A 19,587-nucleotide genomic window follows, 5' to 3' on the forward strand; every position below is an offset into this window, starting at 1 on the left:
CTGCTCGGGCGCATCACTATGGGGAGTCTGACACACTGATTGGAATATACTCGCAGTACGTCCGTACGAGGGAAGGTGCAGGGCACTATACTGCCCAGGGGGCAGTGGGGCAAACAGAGCACTGACACATTGCATCTTGATACCTGGCGCTATCAGGAAAAGTGCTGCCATATGTCCGATGCTTTTCCCGGGACCCCTGGGAAGGTGAGTCCCAGAAGAAAAGAAAGAAAAGAGGTGGAGTGTTAGGAGTATTAGTGTCAATGTAGGATCCAGGCCTGTAGTTTCGCCTGAGATAGGACTTTGAGTTCTGCTTGCCTGGTGGGTTTGGGATATAGCTACAGTTCTACTAATACATGTGAACAAAGCCAGACACGGTAAATGTTGCTTTTGCCTAAACCCGATGGGTTTGTTAGTATAATGGGAATAGAGAAGAGCAGTTAAAGTGTTACTGGGCATGGTGGGAATGTATAGACGAGCGCACACTTGAAGACTGCCTCGGCTCCTTATCTCAAGGCGAGGTCAAACAACCAGTTAGGAGGGGCAAGGGGGGCTGGGGGAGGAGACATAAGAAACACTAAAAGGCAGAGAAAGGCCTGGCCTTGGCCAGAGCACAACCTCACTCCTTACCCCTCCCAGGGGGTACCAAAGGGGTGGGACGAAGACCCCAACTCACGACCCTCCAAAACGGAACATGACCATAGGTTGTAAGGGGTAGGACTAGGGGCCTGCTCTCCAGGTAAATTTGGGCTGCTAAGAAGGAGGAGGTGGGAAATGGGGACTAGGGATCGGGGACCGAGGACACAGGCAAGGCTCTGTGATGTCAGAGCTGGGAAGGGGGAGTGGCCCCAGTGATTCCTGTGGAGACACATACACACAATCCCACACACACTCTCTCCCTGTGCCCGGGGACGGTGCCCACATGCCCACATAAGGGCCGGCTCCAGGCACCAGCTTGCCAAGCAGGTGCTTGGGGCGGCCGCTCTGGAGAGGGGCGGCACGTCCAGCCATTCAGCGGCCATTTGGCGGACGGTCCGTCACTCCCGCTTTTTTTTTTTTTTTTTTTTTTTGCCGCTTGGGGCGGCAAAAACCCTGGAGCCGGCCCTGCCCACATGCCCAGTCTCTCCCTGCCTAGAACCCACGGACAGTTCCCTTCACCGCAGGGAGATCTCAGCAGCGACGAGCAGGGGGTTAAACCCCCACCCTCCCCAAGCCTGGTAACCATCCCCCACTGCCATGAAACCACATAGATCAGCGACCCTTCCTCGGGGGGGAATGACAGGATCTGCCCCACCCCTGCCCCCTCCACTCCCACACAAGACCCTCGGCACCCGACACAGCTGGGAAGGGGTGCAGGGACCTGCCAGGGACAGGCAGCCCGGAGTCATGAGCTGCTGGGACAGTGCAGGGCCCTTGGAGGGTTAAAGGCACCAGCTCCTCCCAGGTCCAAAGGTCGCTGTGCCTGGCAGGGCCTCCAAAGGGTGAATGGCACTGGCTCTGCGCGGGTCCAAAGGTTGCTGAAGGGGGAGCAGAGTGCCTGGACCTGTCACACAACTCCACAGAGGGCTCCCACCAAGGCACGGGACTGTTCTCCCGGCTGCAGACACCAGCACAGGCCCTTGAGTCATTCCGGGAACACACCAAGGAATCAGCTCAACTGGTGCCAAGGTGCAGCTGGCTCTGGGGTGGGACAGCCAAGTAATAGCCTCACCCTGCTCCCTGCAGAGCTGAGCCTCCCATTGCCAGGCTGAGGCGCTGGAGACGCCTGACTTTCAGGAGAGAGGACACCCATACCGCTCCCTGCAGCACAGCTCCCCTAGTAGCGCATAGGGACCAGCACTGACGCCGGGAGGTCTGTCTCTGTCCCTGCCCTGCCATGGCGCGTGAATACTTCACCCACAAGGGGGTACTGTTCCCATGCCTGGATTACTCCCCCGAGGAGCTGAGCTACGTGGAGAACGAATTCCAAGTGCGGGACGACGACATATTCAACATCACCTACCCCAAGTCAGGTAGGGGAGAACGTGTGTGTGTGTGTGTGTGTGTAGGGGGCTCCTGACACACACACGGACATTAGATGGAAACACCAAACCCGTCACATGACCTGATTTCCTAGATGCCAGACCCCAGGCGCACACACATGCCCAGCCCAGAGTGAGACAAAGCAGGCTGCTCCCTGGGGCCCAACTCGCCCACCTGGTGCTAGGCTGGCTCTCTGCAGACACACTCTGATCACAGGCTTTCTCCAGAGCCACCGGCAGGGCCAGGAGACCCCTGGCACAGCAAAATGAGAGCTTCTGATTTTAGCACTGTGAATGCACCTCGGCTGATGGGGGCTGGGAGCCAGGACTCCTGGGTTCTCTCCCCGGCTCTGGGAGCAGAGGGGGACCTAGCAGGTTGAGGGCTTGTTTCAGGCCCATTAACCCTTTCACCCCCAGGCACTAACTGGATGCTGGAAATCCTGAGTCTGATCCGTTGTGACGGGGACCCCGGCTGGGTGCGCAGCGTGCTGAACTGGGAGCGGGCGCCCTGGGTGGAGAACCGGACGGGGCTGGAGGCTGCCCTGAAATACCCCCCGCCCCGGCTGCTCTCCTCCCACCTCCCCGTCCAGCTCTTCCCCAAGTCCCTGCAGGGCTCCAAGGCCAAGGTGAGAGGCGGGAGAGCAGGGGCTGTGGGTCGGGATTGAGGGGCACCGACAGGGCTGTGCGTCGGGAGGGGGGTGAATCCAGGGCTGCTGCTGGGTGTGAGTTACAGCAATGTGGGCGTGCGGAAGAGCAGCCAGTGGGGTGCGGCGAATCCTTCTCCCTGCAGAGAGGGTGGGGAGGTGACAGCCCGGGGTGGGTGGCTAATCGCTGGGTTCATTTGTCATCCCCTCCCCCGATTGGTAGTGACCCCCCTCCCTTCCCCCCAGATCATCTACACCCTGCGCTGCCCCAAGGACGTCCTGGTCTCGCTGTACCACTTCTCCAAGCTTCTGTGCTTCTTCAAGGACCCTGGTTCACTGGACTCCTTCCTCGAGGACTTCCTGAGCGGGAACGGTGAGCAGCACCCCGGGGCCCTCGGGGGCCCTGCTGCAGTTAGGGATACGCAGACAGCCTCCTCCCGCCCGATGCCTGGGCTCCCAGCCACTCACTGATGGGATCCAGTTTGTGCATCCCCAGCCAGTTCTGAGCTGCCCTTTGCCCAGGGCCCAGCACAGCTTAATGAGCTGCTGTGTGGGGCTTAATAGGCTGCTGCACGGCCGTCCGGCCGCGCACCATGGAGGGTGTAACGCTGCGGTTCTGGCGGGACCCAACGGAGAGTGCCAATTTAGGACAAATTGCTCCAACAGGGCAGTTACAGCCCTAGGCTGGGGTTTTTCCACCTCTAAGGCAAACCAAACCAGCCAGACAAAGAGGACTTTGGTCTCACCCCACTGGCTAACCACAAGTCACACAAGCAATTCCCTTAGACACTCCGGTTTCCCCGTATCACCACCAGTGCCTCTCGTTATGTGGACAAATGGTTATGAAAACCATTACCCCAGGAAAAGAAAAAAGGTTCTCCTGATCCCATAGGACTAAGCCCCAGACCCAGGTCAATATACAAATCAGATCTTACCCACAAATCACGCTGTTGCCAATCCTTTAGAATCTAAAATCTAAAGGTTTATTCATAAAAGGAATAAGATAGAGATGAGAGCTAGAATTGGTTAAATGGAATCAATTACATACAGCAATGGCAAAGTTCTTGGTTTAGGCTTGTAGCAGTGATGGAATAAACTGCAGGTTCAAACCAAGTCTCTGGAACATCCCCAGCTGGGATGGGTCATCAGTCCTTTGTGTAGAGCTTCCATTCGTAGCAAAGTCCCTCCAGAGGTAAGAAGCAGCATTGAAGACAAGATGGAGGAGAGGCATCAGCCTTTTATGTCCTTTCCAGGTGTAAGAACACCTCTTTGTCCTTACTGTGGAAAATTACAGCAAAATGGAGTCTGGAGTCACATGGGCCAGTCCCTGCATACTTTGCTGAGTTGCAAGGCGTATCTGCCTTCTCTCAATGGGTCAATTGTATAGCTGATGGTCCTTAATGGGCCATCAAGCAGGCTAGGCAGAGCTAACACCAACTTGTCTCCCAGAAGCATAGCATAAGTTTGAAATACAGACAGTTTAGAGCCAATATTTATAACTTCAACTCCAAAATTGATACACACATCTAGACAGCATAATCATAACCAGCAAACCATACCCTTGTCTTAGACACCTCATTTGACCCCCTTTATACAAGATTTGGTGCCACTACAGGACTTTGGTTGCAACCATGTTCTATATGGTCCCAGATTATATCAATAACATCACAGAGGGGACTTAGGTGGAGGTAGTGCTTGTTTTGTGCCATGGCCCCGGCACCTCTGGGCCTGGCAGTTCAGAGCCCCGGCACCTCTGGGCTGGCTGCATCAGTTATGAATGTAAAAAAATTGCTTGAGCCCTGGCACCACTATAATTATAAATTAAACAGTGGGTGGAGGGACCGGGGGGGGGGGGGGCAGCTCTGGGGTCACCGTGCCGCTCTCTCCTGCACAGTGGCCTACAGCTCCTGGTTCGACCACGTCACCGGCTGGATGGGGCTGAAGGGCAACGAGAACTTCTTCTCCATCACCTACGAGGAGCTGCAGCAGGTAGGGAAACTCCGCCCTTGGGTCACGCCCACACATAACTCCACCCCTGGGGTCATGCCCACACATAGCCCCGCCCCTGAGACCTCATCTACACATAACTCCACCCCTGGGGCCACGCCCACAAATAGCCCCGCCCCCTGGTGACACCCACACATAGCCCCGCCCCTGAGCCATGCCCACATGTAACCCCACCCCTAGAGCCATGCCCACATGTAACCCTGCCCCTGAGCCACCCCCACATGTAACCCCGCCCCTAGAGCCATTCCCACATGTAACCCTGCCCCTGAGCCACCCCCACATGTAACCCCGCCCCTGAGCCATCCCCACATATAACCCTGCCCCTGAGCCATCCCCACACGTAACCCCGCCCCTGAGCCATCCCCACAGATAACCCTGCCCCTGATCCATCCCCACATGTAACCCTGCCCCTGAGCCACTCCCACATGTAACTCCGCCCCTAGAGCCCTGCCCACACGTAACCCCGCCCCTGAGCCACCCCCACACATAGCTCCGCCCCTGAGCCATCCCCACATGTAACCCCACCCCTACAGCCATTCCCACATGTAACCCCACCCCTGAGCCATGCCCACACGTAACCCTGCCCCTGAGCCACCCCCACATGTAACCCCGCCATAGAGCCATCCCCACACGTAACCCCGCCCCTGAGCCATGCCCACACGTAACCCCGCCCCTGAGCCATCCCCACATATAACCCTGCCCCTGAGCCATCCCCACATGTAACCCCGCCCCTGAGCCATCCCCACATATAACCCTGCCCCTGAGCCATCCCCACACGTAACCCCGCCCCTGAGCCATCCCCACACATAACCCCGCCCCAGGCCCCCAGCCAGGTGGTGTTCTAGGGTGTTCCCAGCCCCAGCTCCCCAAGCCTCGGCATCCATGTCCCGGGTGTTGGCTCCTCCTGGCCTTTGCATTCCTCTGCCCCTGCCCTGGAACAGGGTCTGACCTCAGGTGGCCAACGTGGCTCACGGCCAAGGCCCTCTGCCCTTGAAGGGGTGTCTTCCTCAGCACCCAGTGGGGAGCAGGACCCTGCGGCGGGAGGGAACTGAGGCACAGGTGGACCATAAAATTGTCACCCTAGAATCACCCTCTTCATGGCAGCGGGTGTCTTCCCCCAGGATCTGCGGGGCAGCGTGCGGAGAATCTGCCACTTCCTGGGGAAGGAGCTGAGTGAGGAGCAAGTGGCCGCGGTGGTGGAGAACGCCTCCTTCCAGAGCATGAAGGGGAACAGAATGTCCAACTACTCGCAGCTGAGTGACGAGTACTTGGACCACCAGAAGGGGGAGTTCCTGAGGAAAGGTGAGTCCAGGCCCGGGCTCAGGGCCGGCTTTAGCAAGTGCGGGGCCCGATTTGTGGGGCTTATACTCACCGGGCGGCACTCCGAGTCTTCGACGGCACTTGGCATTGCCGCGCTCCGGCCCGGGGAGTGGGGCCACAGGCTTGCCGTGCTCTGGCTGGGCGCGGGGTCCTCTTATGCGCGGGGCCCGATTCTGGGGAATCGGGGGAATCGGCCTAAAGCCGGCCCTGCCTGGGCTAGCAGGGGGCTGCGAGTTGGGAGTGAGGGGCATGGGCAGAGGTTGGGGGGGGCAGGGCTGGGGGGCAGGGGCTGCGAGTCGGGAGTGAGGGGCATGGGCAGAGGTTGGGGGGGGCAGGGCTGGGGGGCAGGGGCTGTGAGTCGGGAGTGAGGGGCATGGGCAGAGGTTGCGGGGGCAGGGCTAGGGGGCAGGGCTGGGGGGCAGGGGCTGTGGGTTGGGAGTGAGGGGCATGGGCAGAGGTTGCGGGGGCAGGGCTGGGGAGCAGGGGCTGCGGGTTGGGAGTGAGGGGCATGGGCAGAGGTTGCGGGGGCAGGGCTGGGGGGCAGGGGCTGTGGGTTGGGAGTGAGGGGCATGGGCAGAGGTTGCGGGGGCAGGGCTGGGGAGCAGGGGCTGCGAGTCGGGAGTGAGGGGCATGGGCAGAGCTTGCGGGGGCAGGGCTGGGGAGCAGGGGCTGCGGGTTGGGAGTGAGGGGCATGGGCAGAGGTTGCGGGGGCAGGGCTGGGGAGCAGGGGCTTTAAGTCAGGAGTGAGGGGCATGGGCAGAGCTTGCGGGGGCAGGGCTGGGGAGCAGGGGCTGCGAGTCGGGAGTGAGGGGCATGGGCAGAGATTGGGGGGGGCAGGGCTGGGGGGCAGGGGCTGCGAGTCGGGAGTGAGGGGCATGGGCAGAGGTTGGGGGGGGCAGGGCTGGGGGGCAGGGGCTGCGAGTCGGGAGTGAGGGGCATGGGCAGAGGTTGCGGGGGCAGGGCTAGGGGGCAGGGCTGGGGGGCAGGGGCTGTGGGTTGGGAGTGAGGGGCATGGGCAGAGGTTGCGGGGGCAGGGCTGGGGAGCAGGGGCTGCGGGTTGGGAGTGAGGGGCATGGGCAGAGGTTGCGGGGGCAGGGCTGGGGGGCAGGGGCTGTGGGTTGGGAGTGAGGGGCATGGGCAGAGGTTGCGGGGGCAGGGCTGGGGAGCAGGGGCTGCGGGTTGGGAGTGAGGGGCATGGGCAGAGCTTGCGGGGGCAGGGCTGGGGAGCAGGGGCTGCGAGTCGGGAGTGAGGGGCATGGGCAGAGGTTGGGGGGGCAGGGCTGGGGGGCAGGGGCTGCGAGTCGGGAGTGAGGGGCATGGGCAGAGGTTGGGGGGGGCAGGGCTGGGGGGCAGGGGCTGCGAGTCGGGAGTGAGGGGCATGGGCAGAGGTTGCGGGGGCAGGGCTAGGGGGCAGGGCTGGGGGGCAGGGGCTGTGGGTTGGGAGTGAGGGGCATGGGCAGAGGTTGCGGGGGCAGGGCTGGGGAGCAGGGGCTGCGAGTCGGGAGTGAGGGGCATGGGCAGAGGTTGCGGGGGCAGGGCTGGGGAGCAGGGGCTTTAAGTCAGGAGTGAGGGGCATGGGCAGAGGTTGGGGGGCAGGGCTGGGGAGCAGGGGCTGTGGGTTGGGAGTGAGGGGCATGGGCAGAGGTTGCGGGGGCAGGGCTGGGGAGCAGGGGCTTTAAGTCAGGAGTGAGGGGCATGGGCAGAGCTTGCGGGGGCAGGGCTGGGGAGCAGGGGCTGTGGGTTGGGAGTGAGGGGCATGGGCAGAGGTTGCGGGGGCAGGGCTGGGGAGCAGGGGCTGCGAGTCAGGAGTGAGGGGCATGGGCAGAGGTTGCGGGGGCAGGGCTGGGGAGCAGGGGCTTTAAGTCAGGAGTGAGGGGCATGTGCAGAGGTTGGGGGGCAGGGCTGGGGAGCAGGGGCTGTGGGTTGGGAGTGAGGGGCATGGGCAGAGGTTGCGGGGGCAGGGCTGGGGGGCAGGGGCTGTGGGTTGGGAGTGAGGGGCATGGGCAGAGGTTGCGGGGGCAGGGCTGGGGAGCAGGGGCTGCGAGTCGGGAGTGAGGGGCATGGGCAGAGGTTGCGGGGGCAGGGCTGGGGAGCAGGGGCTGTGGGTTGGGAGTGAGGGGCATGGGCAGAGGTTGCGGGGGCAGGGCTGGGGAGCAGGGGCTGCGAGTCGGGAGTGAGGGGCATGGGCAGAGGTTGCGGGGGCAGGGCTGGGGAGCAGGGGCTGCGAGTCGGGAGTGAGGGGCATGGGCAGAGGTTGCGGGGGCAGGGCTGGGGAGCAGGGGCTTTAAGTCAGGAGTGAGGGGCATGGGCAGAGGTTGGGGGGCAGGGCTGGGGAGCAGGGGCTGTGGGTTGGGAGTGAGGGGCATGGGCAGAGGTTGCGGGGGCAGGGCTGGGGAGCAGGGGCTTTAAGTCAGGAGTGAGGGGCATGGGCAGAGGTTGCGGGGGCAGGGCTGGGGAGCAGGGGCTTTAAGTCAGGAGTGAGGGGCATGGGCAGAGGTTGCGGGGGCAGGGCTGGGGCGCAGGGGCTGCGAGTCGGGAGTGAGGGGCATGGGCAGAGGTTGCGGGGGCAGGGCTGGGGAGCAGGGGCTGCGGGTTGGGAGTGAGGGGCATGGGCAGAGGTTGCGGGGGCAGGGCTGGGGACCAGGGGCTGTGGGTTGGGAGTGAGGGGCATGGGCAGAGGTTGGGGGGGGCAGGGCTGGGGGGCAGGGGCTGCGAGTCGGGAGTGAGGGGCATGGGCAGAGGTTGGGGGGGGCAGGGCTGGGGGGCAGGGGCTGCGAGTCGGGAGTGAGGGGCATGGGCAGAGGTTGCGGGGGCAGGACTAGGGGGCAGGGCTGGGGGGCAGGGGCTGTGGGTTGGGAGTGAGGGGCATGGGCAGAGGTTGCGGGGGCAGGGCTGGGGAGCAGGGGCTGCGAGTCGGGAGTGAGGGGCATGGGCAGAGCTTGCGGGGGCAGGGCTGGGGAGCAGGGGCTGCGGGTTGGGAGTGAGGGGCATGGGCAGAGGTTGCGGGGGCAGGGCTGGGGAGCAGGGGCTTTAAGTCAGGAGTGAGGGGCATGGGCAGAGCTTGTGGGGGCAGGGCTGGGGAGCAGGGGCTGCGAGTCGGGAGTGAGGGGCATGGGCAGAGGTTGGGGGGGGCAGGGCTGGGGGGCAGGGGCTGCGAGTCGGGAGTGAGGGGCATGGGCAGAGGTTGGGGGGGGCAGGGCTGGGGGGCAGGGGCTGCGAGTCGGGAGTGAGGGGCATGGGCAGAGGTTGCGGGGGCAGGGCTAGGGGGCAGGGCTGGGGGGCAGGGGCTGTGGGTTGGGAGTGAGGGGCATGGGCAGAGGTTGCGGGGGCAGGGCTGGGGAGCAGGGGCTGCGGGTTGGGAGTGAGGGGCATGGGCAGAGGTTGCGGGGGCAGGGCTGGGGGGCAGGGGCTGTGGGTTGGGAGTGAGGGGCATGGGCAGAGGTTGCGGGGGCAGGGCTGGGGAGCAGGGGCTGCGGGTTGGGAGTGAGGGGCATGGGCAGAGCTTGCGGGGGCAGGGCTGGGGAGCAGGGGCTGCGAGTCGGGAGTGAGGGGCATGGGCAGAGGTTGGGGGGGCAGGGCTGGGGGGCAGGGGCTGCGAGTCGGGAGTGAGGGGCATGGGCAGAGGTTGGGGGGGGCAGGGCTGGGGGGCAGGGGCTGCGAGTCGGGAGTGAGGGGCATGGGCAGAGGTTGCGGGGGCAGGGCTGGGGAGCAGGGGCTTTAAGTCAGGAGTGAGGGGCATGGGCAGAGGTTGCGGGGGCAGGGCTGGGGAGCAGGGGCTTTAAGTCAGGAGTGAGGGGCATGGGCAGAGGTTGCGGGGGCAGGGCTGGGGAGCAGGGGCTGTGGGTTGGGAGTGAGGGGCATGGGCAGAGGTTGCGGGGGCAGGGCTGGGGACCAGGGGCTTTAAGTCAGGAGTGAGGGGCATGGGCAGAGCTTGCGGGGGCAGGGCTGGGGAGCAGGGGCTGTGGGTTGGGAGTGAGGGGCATGGGCAGAGGTTGCGGGGGCAGGGCTGGGGCGCAGGGGCTGCGAGTCGGGAGTGAGGGGCATGGGCAGAGGTTGCGGGGGCAGGGCTGGGGAGCAGGGGCTGTGGGTTGGGAGTGAGGGGCATGGGCAGAGGTTGCGGGGGCAGGGCTGGGGAGCAGGGGCTGTGGGTTGGGAGTGAGGGGCATGGGCAGAGGTTGCGGGGGCAGGGCTGGGGAGCAGGGGCTGCGAGTCGGGAGTGAGGGGCATGGGCAGAGGTTGCGGGGGCAGGGCTGGGGAGCAGGGGCTGCGAGTCGGGAGTGAGGGGCATGGGCAGAGGTTGCGGGGGCAGGGCTGGGGAGCAGGGGCTGTGGGTTGGGAGTGAGGGGCATGGGCAGAGGTTGCGGGGGCAGGGCTAGGGGGCAGGGCTGGGGGGCAGGGGCTGTGGGTTGGGAGTGAGGGGCATGGGCAGAGGTTGCGGGGGCAGGGCTGGGGACCAGGGGCTGTGGGTTGGGAGTGAGGGGCATGGGCAGAGGTTGCGGGGGCAGGGCTGGGGGGGCAGGGGCTGTGGGTTGGGAGTGAGGGGCATGGGCAGAGGTTGGGGGGGCAGGGCTGGGGGGCAGGGGCTGTGGGTTGGGAGTGAGGGGCATGGGCAGAGGTTGCGGGGGCAGGGCTGGGGAGAAGGGGCTGTGGGTTGGGAGTGAGGGGCATGGGCAGAGGTTGGGGGGGCAGGGCTGGGGAGCAGGGGCTTTAAGTCAGGAGTGAGGGGCATGGGCAGAGCTTGCGGGGGCAGGGCTGGGGAGCAGGGGCTGCGAGTCGGGAGTGAGGGGCATGGGCAGAGGTTGCGGGGGCAGGGCTGGGGAGCAGGGGCTGTGGGTTGGGAGTGAGGGGCATGGGCAGAGCTTGCGGGGGCAGGGCTGGGGACCAGGGGCTGTGGGTTGGGAGTGAGGGGCACCCTAGACCAGACAGCACCCCTCCCTCTGCCCCGGCCTCACCACTAACCGGCCCCAGTCTGACCTCAGCCCCCTCCCGCCGCGCTGTGGGGCTGCACTGCCGCCCCTTCCCCTCCCGGCAGAGCCCACCCCGGCTTAGGGAGCTTCCTCCTCCTCATCCCCGGAGAGCCAGGCAGCTGCCTGCAGCCCCGGAGCCAGCGAGCAGGGCTGGGGATGGGGGAGGGCGGTGCGGAGCCCAGAGCCAGCCGGCGGCCGCATGCAAAACCCGGCTCCGGTTTTCGAGTCTGGAGCCCAGTGCTGGCTGCGTGGAAAGGCGCAGCTTTTGCAAAATGTGCTCAGGGGGGAGCGGCCGCTTCTCTTGCACCCCCCTAGCTACGCTACTGAGTCCATGTCCCCTGTGGTTTGCAGGGATCTGCGGCGACTGGAGGAACCATCTCTCGGAGGCACAGAGCCAACGATTCGACACCGTTTACCGGGAGCGGATGCAGGGTCTGGGCATGACCTTCCCCTGGGATTGACGGCCCCGCGCCCGCCACATCTGCACCCACAATACACCGGCCCTGTGCCACCCACGTGCTGCTGCTCTTCCTGTGCCCTGGGAGATGCCCCCTGGGGCAGCGTCACTAGAGCATCAGCAGTAGGCAGAGCTGGGCTGGGGCATGTGTCCAGGTGAGGTCAGTGAGCACGTGCATACACAGGGCAGGGCTCAGCTGAGGTGTATTTAAAATCTGTCCATTGCAGGGTGTTCCTGGTCCTGCTTGCAGGCAGGGGGCTCTGCAGGGAAATGTGAAATTCTGCACAGAGCCAGCCCAGAGCACGGCGCGGGAGATGGGCCTCTGTGCAGGGAGCAGCCTGCTCTGTCTCTCTCGAGTTTGGGTTCCTGTGCGTCAGGGCTCTGGATTCTAAGAAATAAAATCAGGTGATGTGGCAACCTTCTAGCAAGAGGATTTGGTTTTTTAATCTAACTTCTCTGGGTTTGCCATGAACAGAACATGATCCCATCCAGCAGGGAGCAGCAGGAACACACGCACACACATACATTCTCTCTCTCTCTCTCTCCCTCTCCCCATGCCCCCCACCCCCATTCCAAAGGTTGTGATTGCTGGTGACCCAGTTCCCAGGCAGATCCCAGCAATACCCACAGGGGCCAGGATGCTGTCAGCCCAGAAGGCATCAGCCCCACCCAACTCCGCCCGTAAGGAAGGCAAGGCAAGCAGGGCCGATTCTACCATTTTTGCCGCCCCAAGCAAAAAAAAAAAAAAAGCCACTCAGATTACCGCCCGAACTGCCGAAGCAAAAAGAAAAAAATGCCCGGACTGTGCTGCCCCAAGAATGGACGGAATGCCGCCCCTTAGCATGTGCCGCCCCAGGCACGTGCTTCCTCCACTGGTGCCTGGAGCTGGCCCTGAAGGCAAGACTGGGCCAAGAGGGTGATCCACTGGAGGTATCTGGGCTCTAGTGTGCGGGGGCCCATGAGGGTGTGTGGGGGGGGGCTCCCCACACCCTGGAGTCCTTGATGCAGAGGGTAAGTCCATGGGCCATCCCAACAGCGTGAGGTGTTGGCAGGACCACAGGGCTCTCCTGGGCCATGGACTCCCCTCCCAGACACAGGTGCTGTACATTATTAGTGCTATTTATTAGGTGTATTACAGGGGTGCCTAGGTCCCCACTCTCGGCCCAGGACCCTGTGACGGGATCCCCGGGGTGCAGCCTGGGACCGTGGGACCACTGTACCCCCTGAACTCTCTCCAGCCTGGGCTGTCTCTCACTATGCCTTGCTAGTGACAAGCAGCAAACCCCTCCAGGTGCTGTGATCACTCGGCACAACCACATGTGGAGACCCCACACCCAGCTAGATTGCATGAATGGTCCCAGAGCCACTCATGAATCACACAGAGAAAGGCACCAGCCAAATCCCCCCAGCTCCTAGCCTTGCACCTCAGGAATAAACCGTCTTGCACTGCTCAAGACAAATAATGCAGATTTATTCATTGGGTCACCGGTTCATCAATGGAAAGTGGCTATACACCAGTCTTTGCAAGCCTGAGCAGATTTTCCACACACTTAGACTCATAGACTCATAGATTTTAAGGTCAGAAGGGACCATTGTGGTCATCTAGTCTGACCTCCCGCATGATGCAGGCCACAAAAGCTGACCCACCCACTTTCCCTTAACTCAGCTGTTGAAGTCTCCAGATCATGATTTAAAGACTTCAAGTCGCAGAGAATCCTCCAGCTTGCGACCCCTGCCCTATGCTGCGGAGGAAGGCGAAAAACCTCCAGGGCCTCTGCCAATCTACCCTGGAGGAAAATTCCTTCCCGACCCCAAATATGGCGATCAGTAGAACCCCGAGCATACAGGCAAGAATCTCCAGCCGGACCCTCAGTTTACCAGCGATGGCACGTTATTGCCTAATTGACTAAAATCACGTTATCCCATCAAACCATTCCCTCCATGAACTTATCTAGCCTAATCTTGAAGCCAGGGATGTCTTTCGCCCCCACCGTTTCCCTCGGAAGGCTGTTCCAAAATTTCACCCCTCTGACGGTTAGAAACCTTCGTCTAATTTCAAGCCTAAACTTTCCCACGGCCAGTTTATATCCATTCGTTCTCGTGTCCACATTAGTACTGAGCTGAAATAATTCCTCTCCCTCCCTGGTATTTATCCCTCTGATATATTTAAAGAGAGCAATCATATCCCCCCTCAGCCTTCTTTTGGTTAGGCTAAACAAACCGAGCTCCTCGAGTCTCCTTTCATAGGAAAGGTTTTCCATTCCTCGGATCATCCTAGTGGCCCTTCTCTGTACCCGTTCCAGTTTGAGTTCGTCCTTTTTAAACATAGGAGACCAGAACTGCACACAGTACTCCAAATGAGGTCTCACCAGCGCCTTGTATAACGGAAGCAGCACCTCCTTGTCCCTACTAGAAATACCTCGCCTAATGCATCCCAAGATCGCATTAGCTTTTTTCACAGCCACGTCACATTGCCAACTCATAGTCATCCTGCGATCAACCAGGACTCCGAGGTCCTTCATACCAACTCACTGGCAAAGATAAACAGGTAAAGAAATTTATTGACTACAAAAGAGAGATTGTAAGTGATAGTAAGTGCAAAAAGTCAGAGTTAGTTACCAAAATAAAATAAAATATAAGTGCAGGGGACTGGACTAGACGGTCTCTCAAGGTCCCTTCCAGTTCTATGAGTCTCTAAGCACGCAGTCTAAACTCTCAACTCTATTAGACTGGGCAACGTCTAGATTAAGCAGTTTTTCTCACCCCACTGGATATTGCAGTCCTTAATATACAGGTTTGTTCCTTAAACCTGGGCCTATGTCCTGTGTTGGAGTCTTCAGGCTTCTTCTGAGTGTCTTGGTTGATTGCAGCATAGGTGGGGGCAGGAGGAAGGCCCAGCATGGGGCCCCTGTGTTCTGTTTTATAACCTCAGTCCCATGTGCTTGGGGAACACGAGTCCAGGCATGTCTGGGGCATTGCTGAGTCCCCAGGCAAGGCTGAGCAATTCCCCCTGTGTGGCCTCATGCAGGTGAGTCATTGCATTGTAGCTCCCTTGCTGGACAATGGCTGTTGATGGGTTGTTTGACACCTGCCCGGGCCTTGGTTACTTTCCTTGCTGTTGCATGTGGGGAGCTAATATCTGGCTGATTCCCCAATTTACAGCATGTTTTAGTGACCACCGTACAACACAATTCTCATAACTTCATATGCATTAATGATACACATATACGGATAGAGAAATGACTTTCAGCAGATCATAACCTTTCCCCTGATGCCTCACACGGCCTGCTTTATATGCAATATCACAATTATATAAAAATGAGAAATATGGGGGTTACAGGGCGCTCCCCCAAGGTACAGAATGTCACAGACCCCCTCATGCAAGTGCTGTACATAATTTATTAGTAAGGCTCCGACTTAATCATGGGCATTTTTAGTAAAAGTCATGGGCAGGTCACAGGGAAGAAACAAAAAATTACGGCCCATGACCTATACCATAAATACCCCTGATTGGATCTTGGGGGGGGAGGGTGGGAATGTTGGGGGGGGGGGAGCCCGTGGCAGCAGGGGCCAGGGGGAGCCCTGGAGGGCCTGCTGCCACCCCAGCCGCCGCCAGAAGGGGAGCCCTGTGAAGGTGCTGGAGACGAGGGAGCCGGCAGGGGCTGTAGAGAGGAGGGGTCTCGCCAGCAGTTTTCTGAGCATGGCCCCGATGGCTTGTCCCTGCCTGGTTCACCCGACTCTATGTTCCCGGCTGCCAGTGCACAATGGGGGCTCACCCAGCCCAGCTCCCCAGGCCTCCGGCCACCCGTCTCTGCACCCGGCCCAGGCTGGATTCCTCCTGTTTGCCCACACGGTGTGACTGGAGTTGGATGCGCTCGCCCCTGCCTGGCGAATGGCTGGCTCACTCCTCTGCTAGGTCAGGATTGGCCGTCAGGGCGGAGGGGCGTCGTCCCCACCCTGCCTGTCCTTGTCCCGAGCCCAGGGCCCGAGGCAGAGGGCGATGTGGCCACCTGGGCTGCACCGCCCCCACCCGCCCCCACAGCATCGCCTGATGTCCTCCCATGGCAGCAGCACATGCCCTTACTACAGGAGAATATCTCACACAGCAGGGCTCTTGCCTGGCTCTGGGAGGGGGGACTAATGGATAGAACAGGGGGGCTGGGCGGCAGGACGCCTGGGTTCTCTCCCCAGCTCTGGGAGGGGAGTGGGCTCTAGTGGTTAGAACAGGGGGGCTGGGCGGCAGGACGCCTGGGTTCTATCCTGCTCTAGGTGGGAAATGGCAGGTGTTTGCTCCATTGCGAACCCCAGGTTGAGCAGCTGCTGCCAGAGCCTTGGCCCCCATGGGGGGAGGGAGGTTTCACTTGAGGTGTATTGGGGGACTCCTGGGGCACTGCTGGTCCTTGTATCCAGATGCCCCCGAGTAGCTCACTGTGTCTCAAGGCCTGGCCTGGAATCACTCCAGCCCCAGCTGCTGGCCCCTTGTTCCAGGTTGAGGACATGAAGATCTTTGTGGCCCCCAGTGCAGGGGGCTCGGCTCCCGTCTGAGTGCTGCGGTCTGGGGCCGTACTGGGGCAAGGGGGAACCAACCAAAAGGAGCAGGGACCCCCCCCCTCACGTGAAAGCAGACCCCATCGAAGCAGCCAGTGTTTGCCCTCCACCCAGTGCTCCGAGGGAAAACTTGGGATGCTGAGATAACCTCCCAGCCATACCCCATTCACCTGTCCAGCTCGTCTCAGGGGTGGTCAAGGGGAGCATAGGGTGTCCATTCCAGCGGTGGCTGCATCTCAGCGCTGGGCGAGCCATCCCCATGCGGTGTCACTATGCGGCTGTTCCCTGGCTGCCCCGCCCCAGAGGTGGCTGCAGCTCTGTTCCAGCCCAGAGAGAACCACTCTACCTGAGCCCACCCTGTTACTACTCGGTCCAGTTCTGTGATGCTGGCTGTTTCCCCTGGCTGGGCAGGTCGGGGTACTATGTCGGCTGGGCTGCTGCCCCCTGCCAGCTGCTCTGTGTCACTGCCGGTCATCTCCAGCCAGTTCCACCCATCGGGGCTCGCTCCCCCTTCACTGCTCCCGTCTCACAGACTCAGGGTGCAGAGGTCCGGGGGGTGGGAGTGGCATAGCAAAGACCCCCATGGCTGAACCCTGCTCCCTGGACCAGCGCTCCCAGCCTCTGGGCCAGCATCCTCCCCCTTCCTCAGGACAGAGCTCACACCCCATTACTGATGGCAACCCTTGGCCCTTCCCCTGTGCCTTCCCTCTGCAGATCTCCAAGCGCTTTGCCAAGGAGGGCAGGCTCATTATCCCCATTGTGCAGATGGGGAAACTGAGGCACAGTCACCCAGTAGATCTGGGACTCACATCCAGCTCTCCAAAGTCCCAGACCAGTGTTCTATCCACTATACAACACTTCCCTCCAAACCCATTATGCGGACCCCTCATAGGGTGCAGAAATCACCCCCCACAGAGCTCTGCCCCATCCCCTGCTTCTCCCCAACGTGGCAATAACCCTCTGCTAATCCCATTTATGCAGCCAAATCAGAGGGGCAGGCTGGCCCAGTGGTGAGGGTGCTACCCTGGGCTGTGGGGCTCTACAGTTCAATTTCCAGCTCTGGGACAAACTGCCTGTGTGACCTTGGACAAAGCACTTAGCTTGCCCCCTTGTGCCTCAGTTTCCCCCTGAGGATGGCTGTGATGCCCTGCCTCACCGGAGAGATGCCCAGGGCGATGGGGCCAGATAAGGAGCTGGTTGGGCAATAACAGGCCTCAGAAGAGGGATAAGCACTATTCTAATGTATGTAAATGAGGCTGGCTTCCCACAGAGCCAGCAGCCAGCTCCAGGGCTGTGCCCCCTACAGCTGACAGGCACCCAGCTCCAATCCACCTCCCAGGGGCTGTTTGCTGAGCCAGGCGCTGTGGCTGCCGGATGCGGGGGTGGCTTCCCTGTCTCATGGGCATGTGGAAGCCGTGGCTAATCCCTGGTGCTCGAGCCAGACCTAACGAGAACAGCTGATCCCTGTGTCACTAGCCCAGGGCCCAGGGAGACTGACCCCTCCAGGGCTGGGGCAGGGCTGGGAATGGAACCAAAGTATCCTGAGGACCCCTAGGAGCCTGGCTGAGACCCTCCAATTCACTGCATGCAGGGGCCAGATGTGGGCCAGGCCCAAATCACTGGGGGGGGAGGCCCCTGCTGAGCTGCCTTCCTTCCCCTTCCCCAGTGCTGTTCCCCAACCCCCTGGGGTCATGGTGGCTGGGGCCCTGTCACGGACTCCCAGGTCATGCCCACTCTTGGCTCCGTACGGTCCCTGGGGGGAACCCCCTTCAGTGTGACAGCCCTTCTCGGGGGTTCGCTCTCTCTCGGGGGTTAAGCCCCTCCGACTCCTGGAACCGCGCCTCTCTGAGCCTTAGCACGCCTGTCTCTCACCGTGGGTTCCCTCAGGGAGTCCACTCTCTGTGGACCCCCGGGGCCTCCACTCCCCAAAGGGAATAATGCCACCCTGCTCTCTAGACCGGAGTGACACTCAGCCAGCGTAAACCAGGAGGGTTTATTGAGCATCTGAACACAGCACTCGAAACTCTCAGGGCCTCAGGCCTGGCCTCCCTCAGCACAGCACATCCCAGTCTCCCCTGCGTCCAGGGGGGCTCTGCCTGCTCCCTCTCTCCAGTCCAGCAGCCCCCTCCTTCCAGCTGGGCATCCGATATCCCCTCCCCCAACAGCTCCTCCCCTGTCCTTTGTCCTCCGTCCCAGGTAAACAGGTCACTGGGTCCCTCTCTCTCCTGTCCTTTGTTCCCCTCTGGCTGGAACCGGCTGGTCGGGTCACCGGGGTCCTCTCTCCTCAGCCCATTGTCCTCCCACTGTCCAGAACTGGCTGACTGCCAAGCTGGTCACCTGGTCGCTAAGGTACCCCATCTCCAGGCTGTTGTCCGGGGGTCCCGGCTGCTAGGCGAGGTCACACCTGGTCCTCTGCAACCATAAACCCTCTCCCACCACCTTGTTAAACAGGCAACACAGGGAAACTGAGACACACAATATTAATGTAAAACACGACAAAATCCCCAACTGTGTCACGGGCCCCACTCAGGGCAGTAGATCCTGGGACTAGGAGGGGGGCCTGGGTGTGTCTGGGGAGCATGTGGAGGGGTGCAGGTGACTGCCCTCGGGTGCACAGGATTAAGTTGCAGGCAGGAGTGGGCACGATGCCCCAAAGGCACAGAAGTCTTGCCCTTGGCCCCACCCCTGGACAAGGGACAGGGGCCCTGGGCAGGGATGTTCAGTTGAATGGGGAGCTGCTTCGGCAAACACTGACTGGAGGGGGAAAGAGGAGCAGCACTGACTCCAAGCCCTTCCTGCCCCACGTCACCACCGGGCCCTGACGGCCAGCCTGCCACACCCTGGCTAGGAAGGGCCCATCCCCCTGGCCTCATGGCGCTGGGTTTTCCCCTGGCTAGGAAGGGCCCATCCCCCTGGCCTCATGGCACTGGGTTTTCCCCTGGCTGGGACAGGCCCATCCCCCTGGCCTCATGGCTGTGAGTTTGCCTGTGCCTCTGCACAAGCAGACCCTGACGTCACTCAGGCTTTTGCTCCCCCACCCGACCCCCCTCATGCTATCTCATTAAGGAAGCGATTCCCCTAACACTGCTCTACAGCCAAAATGCTTCTGAAATAAATGTAGTCAAACTTTACTAATTCTGGGTCACTGAGAACGAAAATGATGCTTAAAATTGTTGATTGGCTCTAGTTTTCAAGATATGCTATTGGGTCAGTATATACGACCCTTGACTTGGGAATGGCGGAGGGTAAGTGAGTTATAAAGGGAAGGGATCTCAATTTAAACCAGAAATGACTAAAATACATCTTTGACTGGATCTATGAATAAATTTATGACTGGGTTTGGACAGTACTTGCTTTTTAGGCAAAACAATGAATGATGCAATCTGAAGCTGGTATTGCGTCATACATGATATGAATTGCATCATGTTATTCCTAGAAGTCATGGATGATGCAATCATAATGAAGCCTACATCACTCTGCTGAACAAATTGCCCTATATCAGCTCTAGAAATCATACAGTGTCGTGCTCTCTTATTTGTCAGTGTTTGATTTTGCAAAGGGACACATTTCTGTTTAGCCAAAGTGAGCAGAGATGCCTCGTACTTGTGTGAACAGTGCAGATAACT

At 61.0% G+C, this 19,587-nt stretch overlaps 1 protein-coding gene across 1 annotated transcript; it reads left to right on the forward strand.

Annotated features, from left to right (window-relative positions):
- Positions 1-1,873: 1,873 nt before the first annotated feature.
- LOC135892773 (sulfotransferase 2B1-like) lies at positions 1,874-11,417 on the forward strand. Its single transcript, XM_065420569.1, has 6 exons — positions 1,874-2,009; positions 2,436-2,644; positions 2,909-3,035; positions 4,557-4,651; positions 5,791-5,971; positions 11,308-11,417. Exons 1-6 carry the CDS (start codon positions 1,874-1,876, stop codon positions 11,415-11,417), a joined length of 858 nt encoding a protein of 285 aa, XP_065276641.1.
- The last annotated feature ends 8,170 nt before the right edge of the window (positions 11,418-19,587 follow it).

Source organism: Emys orbicularis, chromosome 20, assembly GCF_028017835.1.
Source record: "Emys orbicularis isolate rEmyOrb1 chromosome 20, rEmyOrb1.hap1, whole genome shotgun sequence".
Lineage (NCBI taxonomy): Eukaryota > Metazoa > Chordata > Testudines > Emydidae > Emys > Emys orbicularis.

Coding starts and splice junctions, on each gene's coding strand:
- LOC135892773 (XM_065420569.1), top strand. CDS start 1,874: ATGGCGCGTGAATACTTCACCCACAAGGGGGTACTGTTCCCATGCCTG. Junction 3,036..4,556: donor GGACTTCCTGAGCGGGAACG/GTGAGCAGCACC, acceptor TCTCCTGCACAG/TGGCCTACAGCTCCTGGTTC. Junction 5,972..11,307: donor GGGGGAGTTCCTGAGGAAAG/GTGAGTCCAGGC, acceptor TGTGGTTTGCAG/GGATCTGCGGCGACTGGAGG.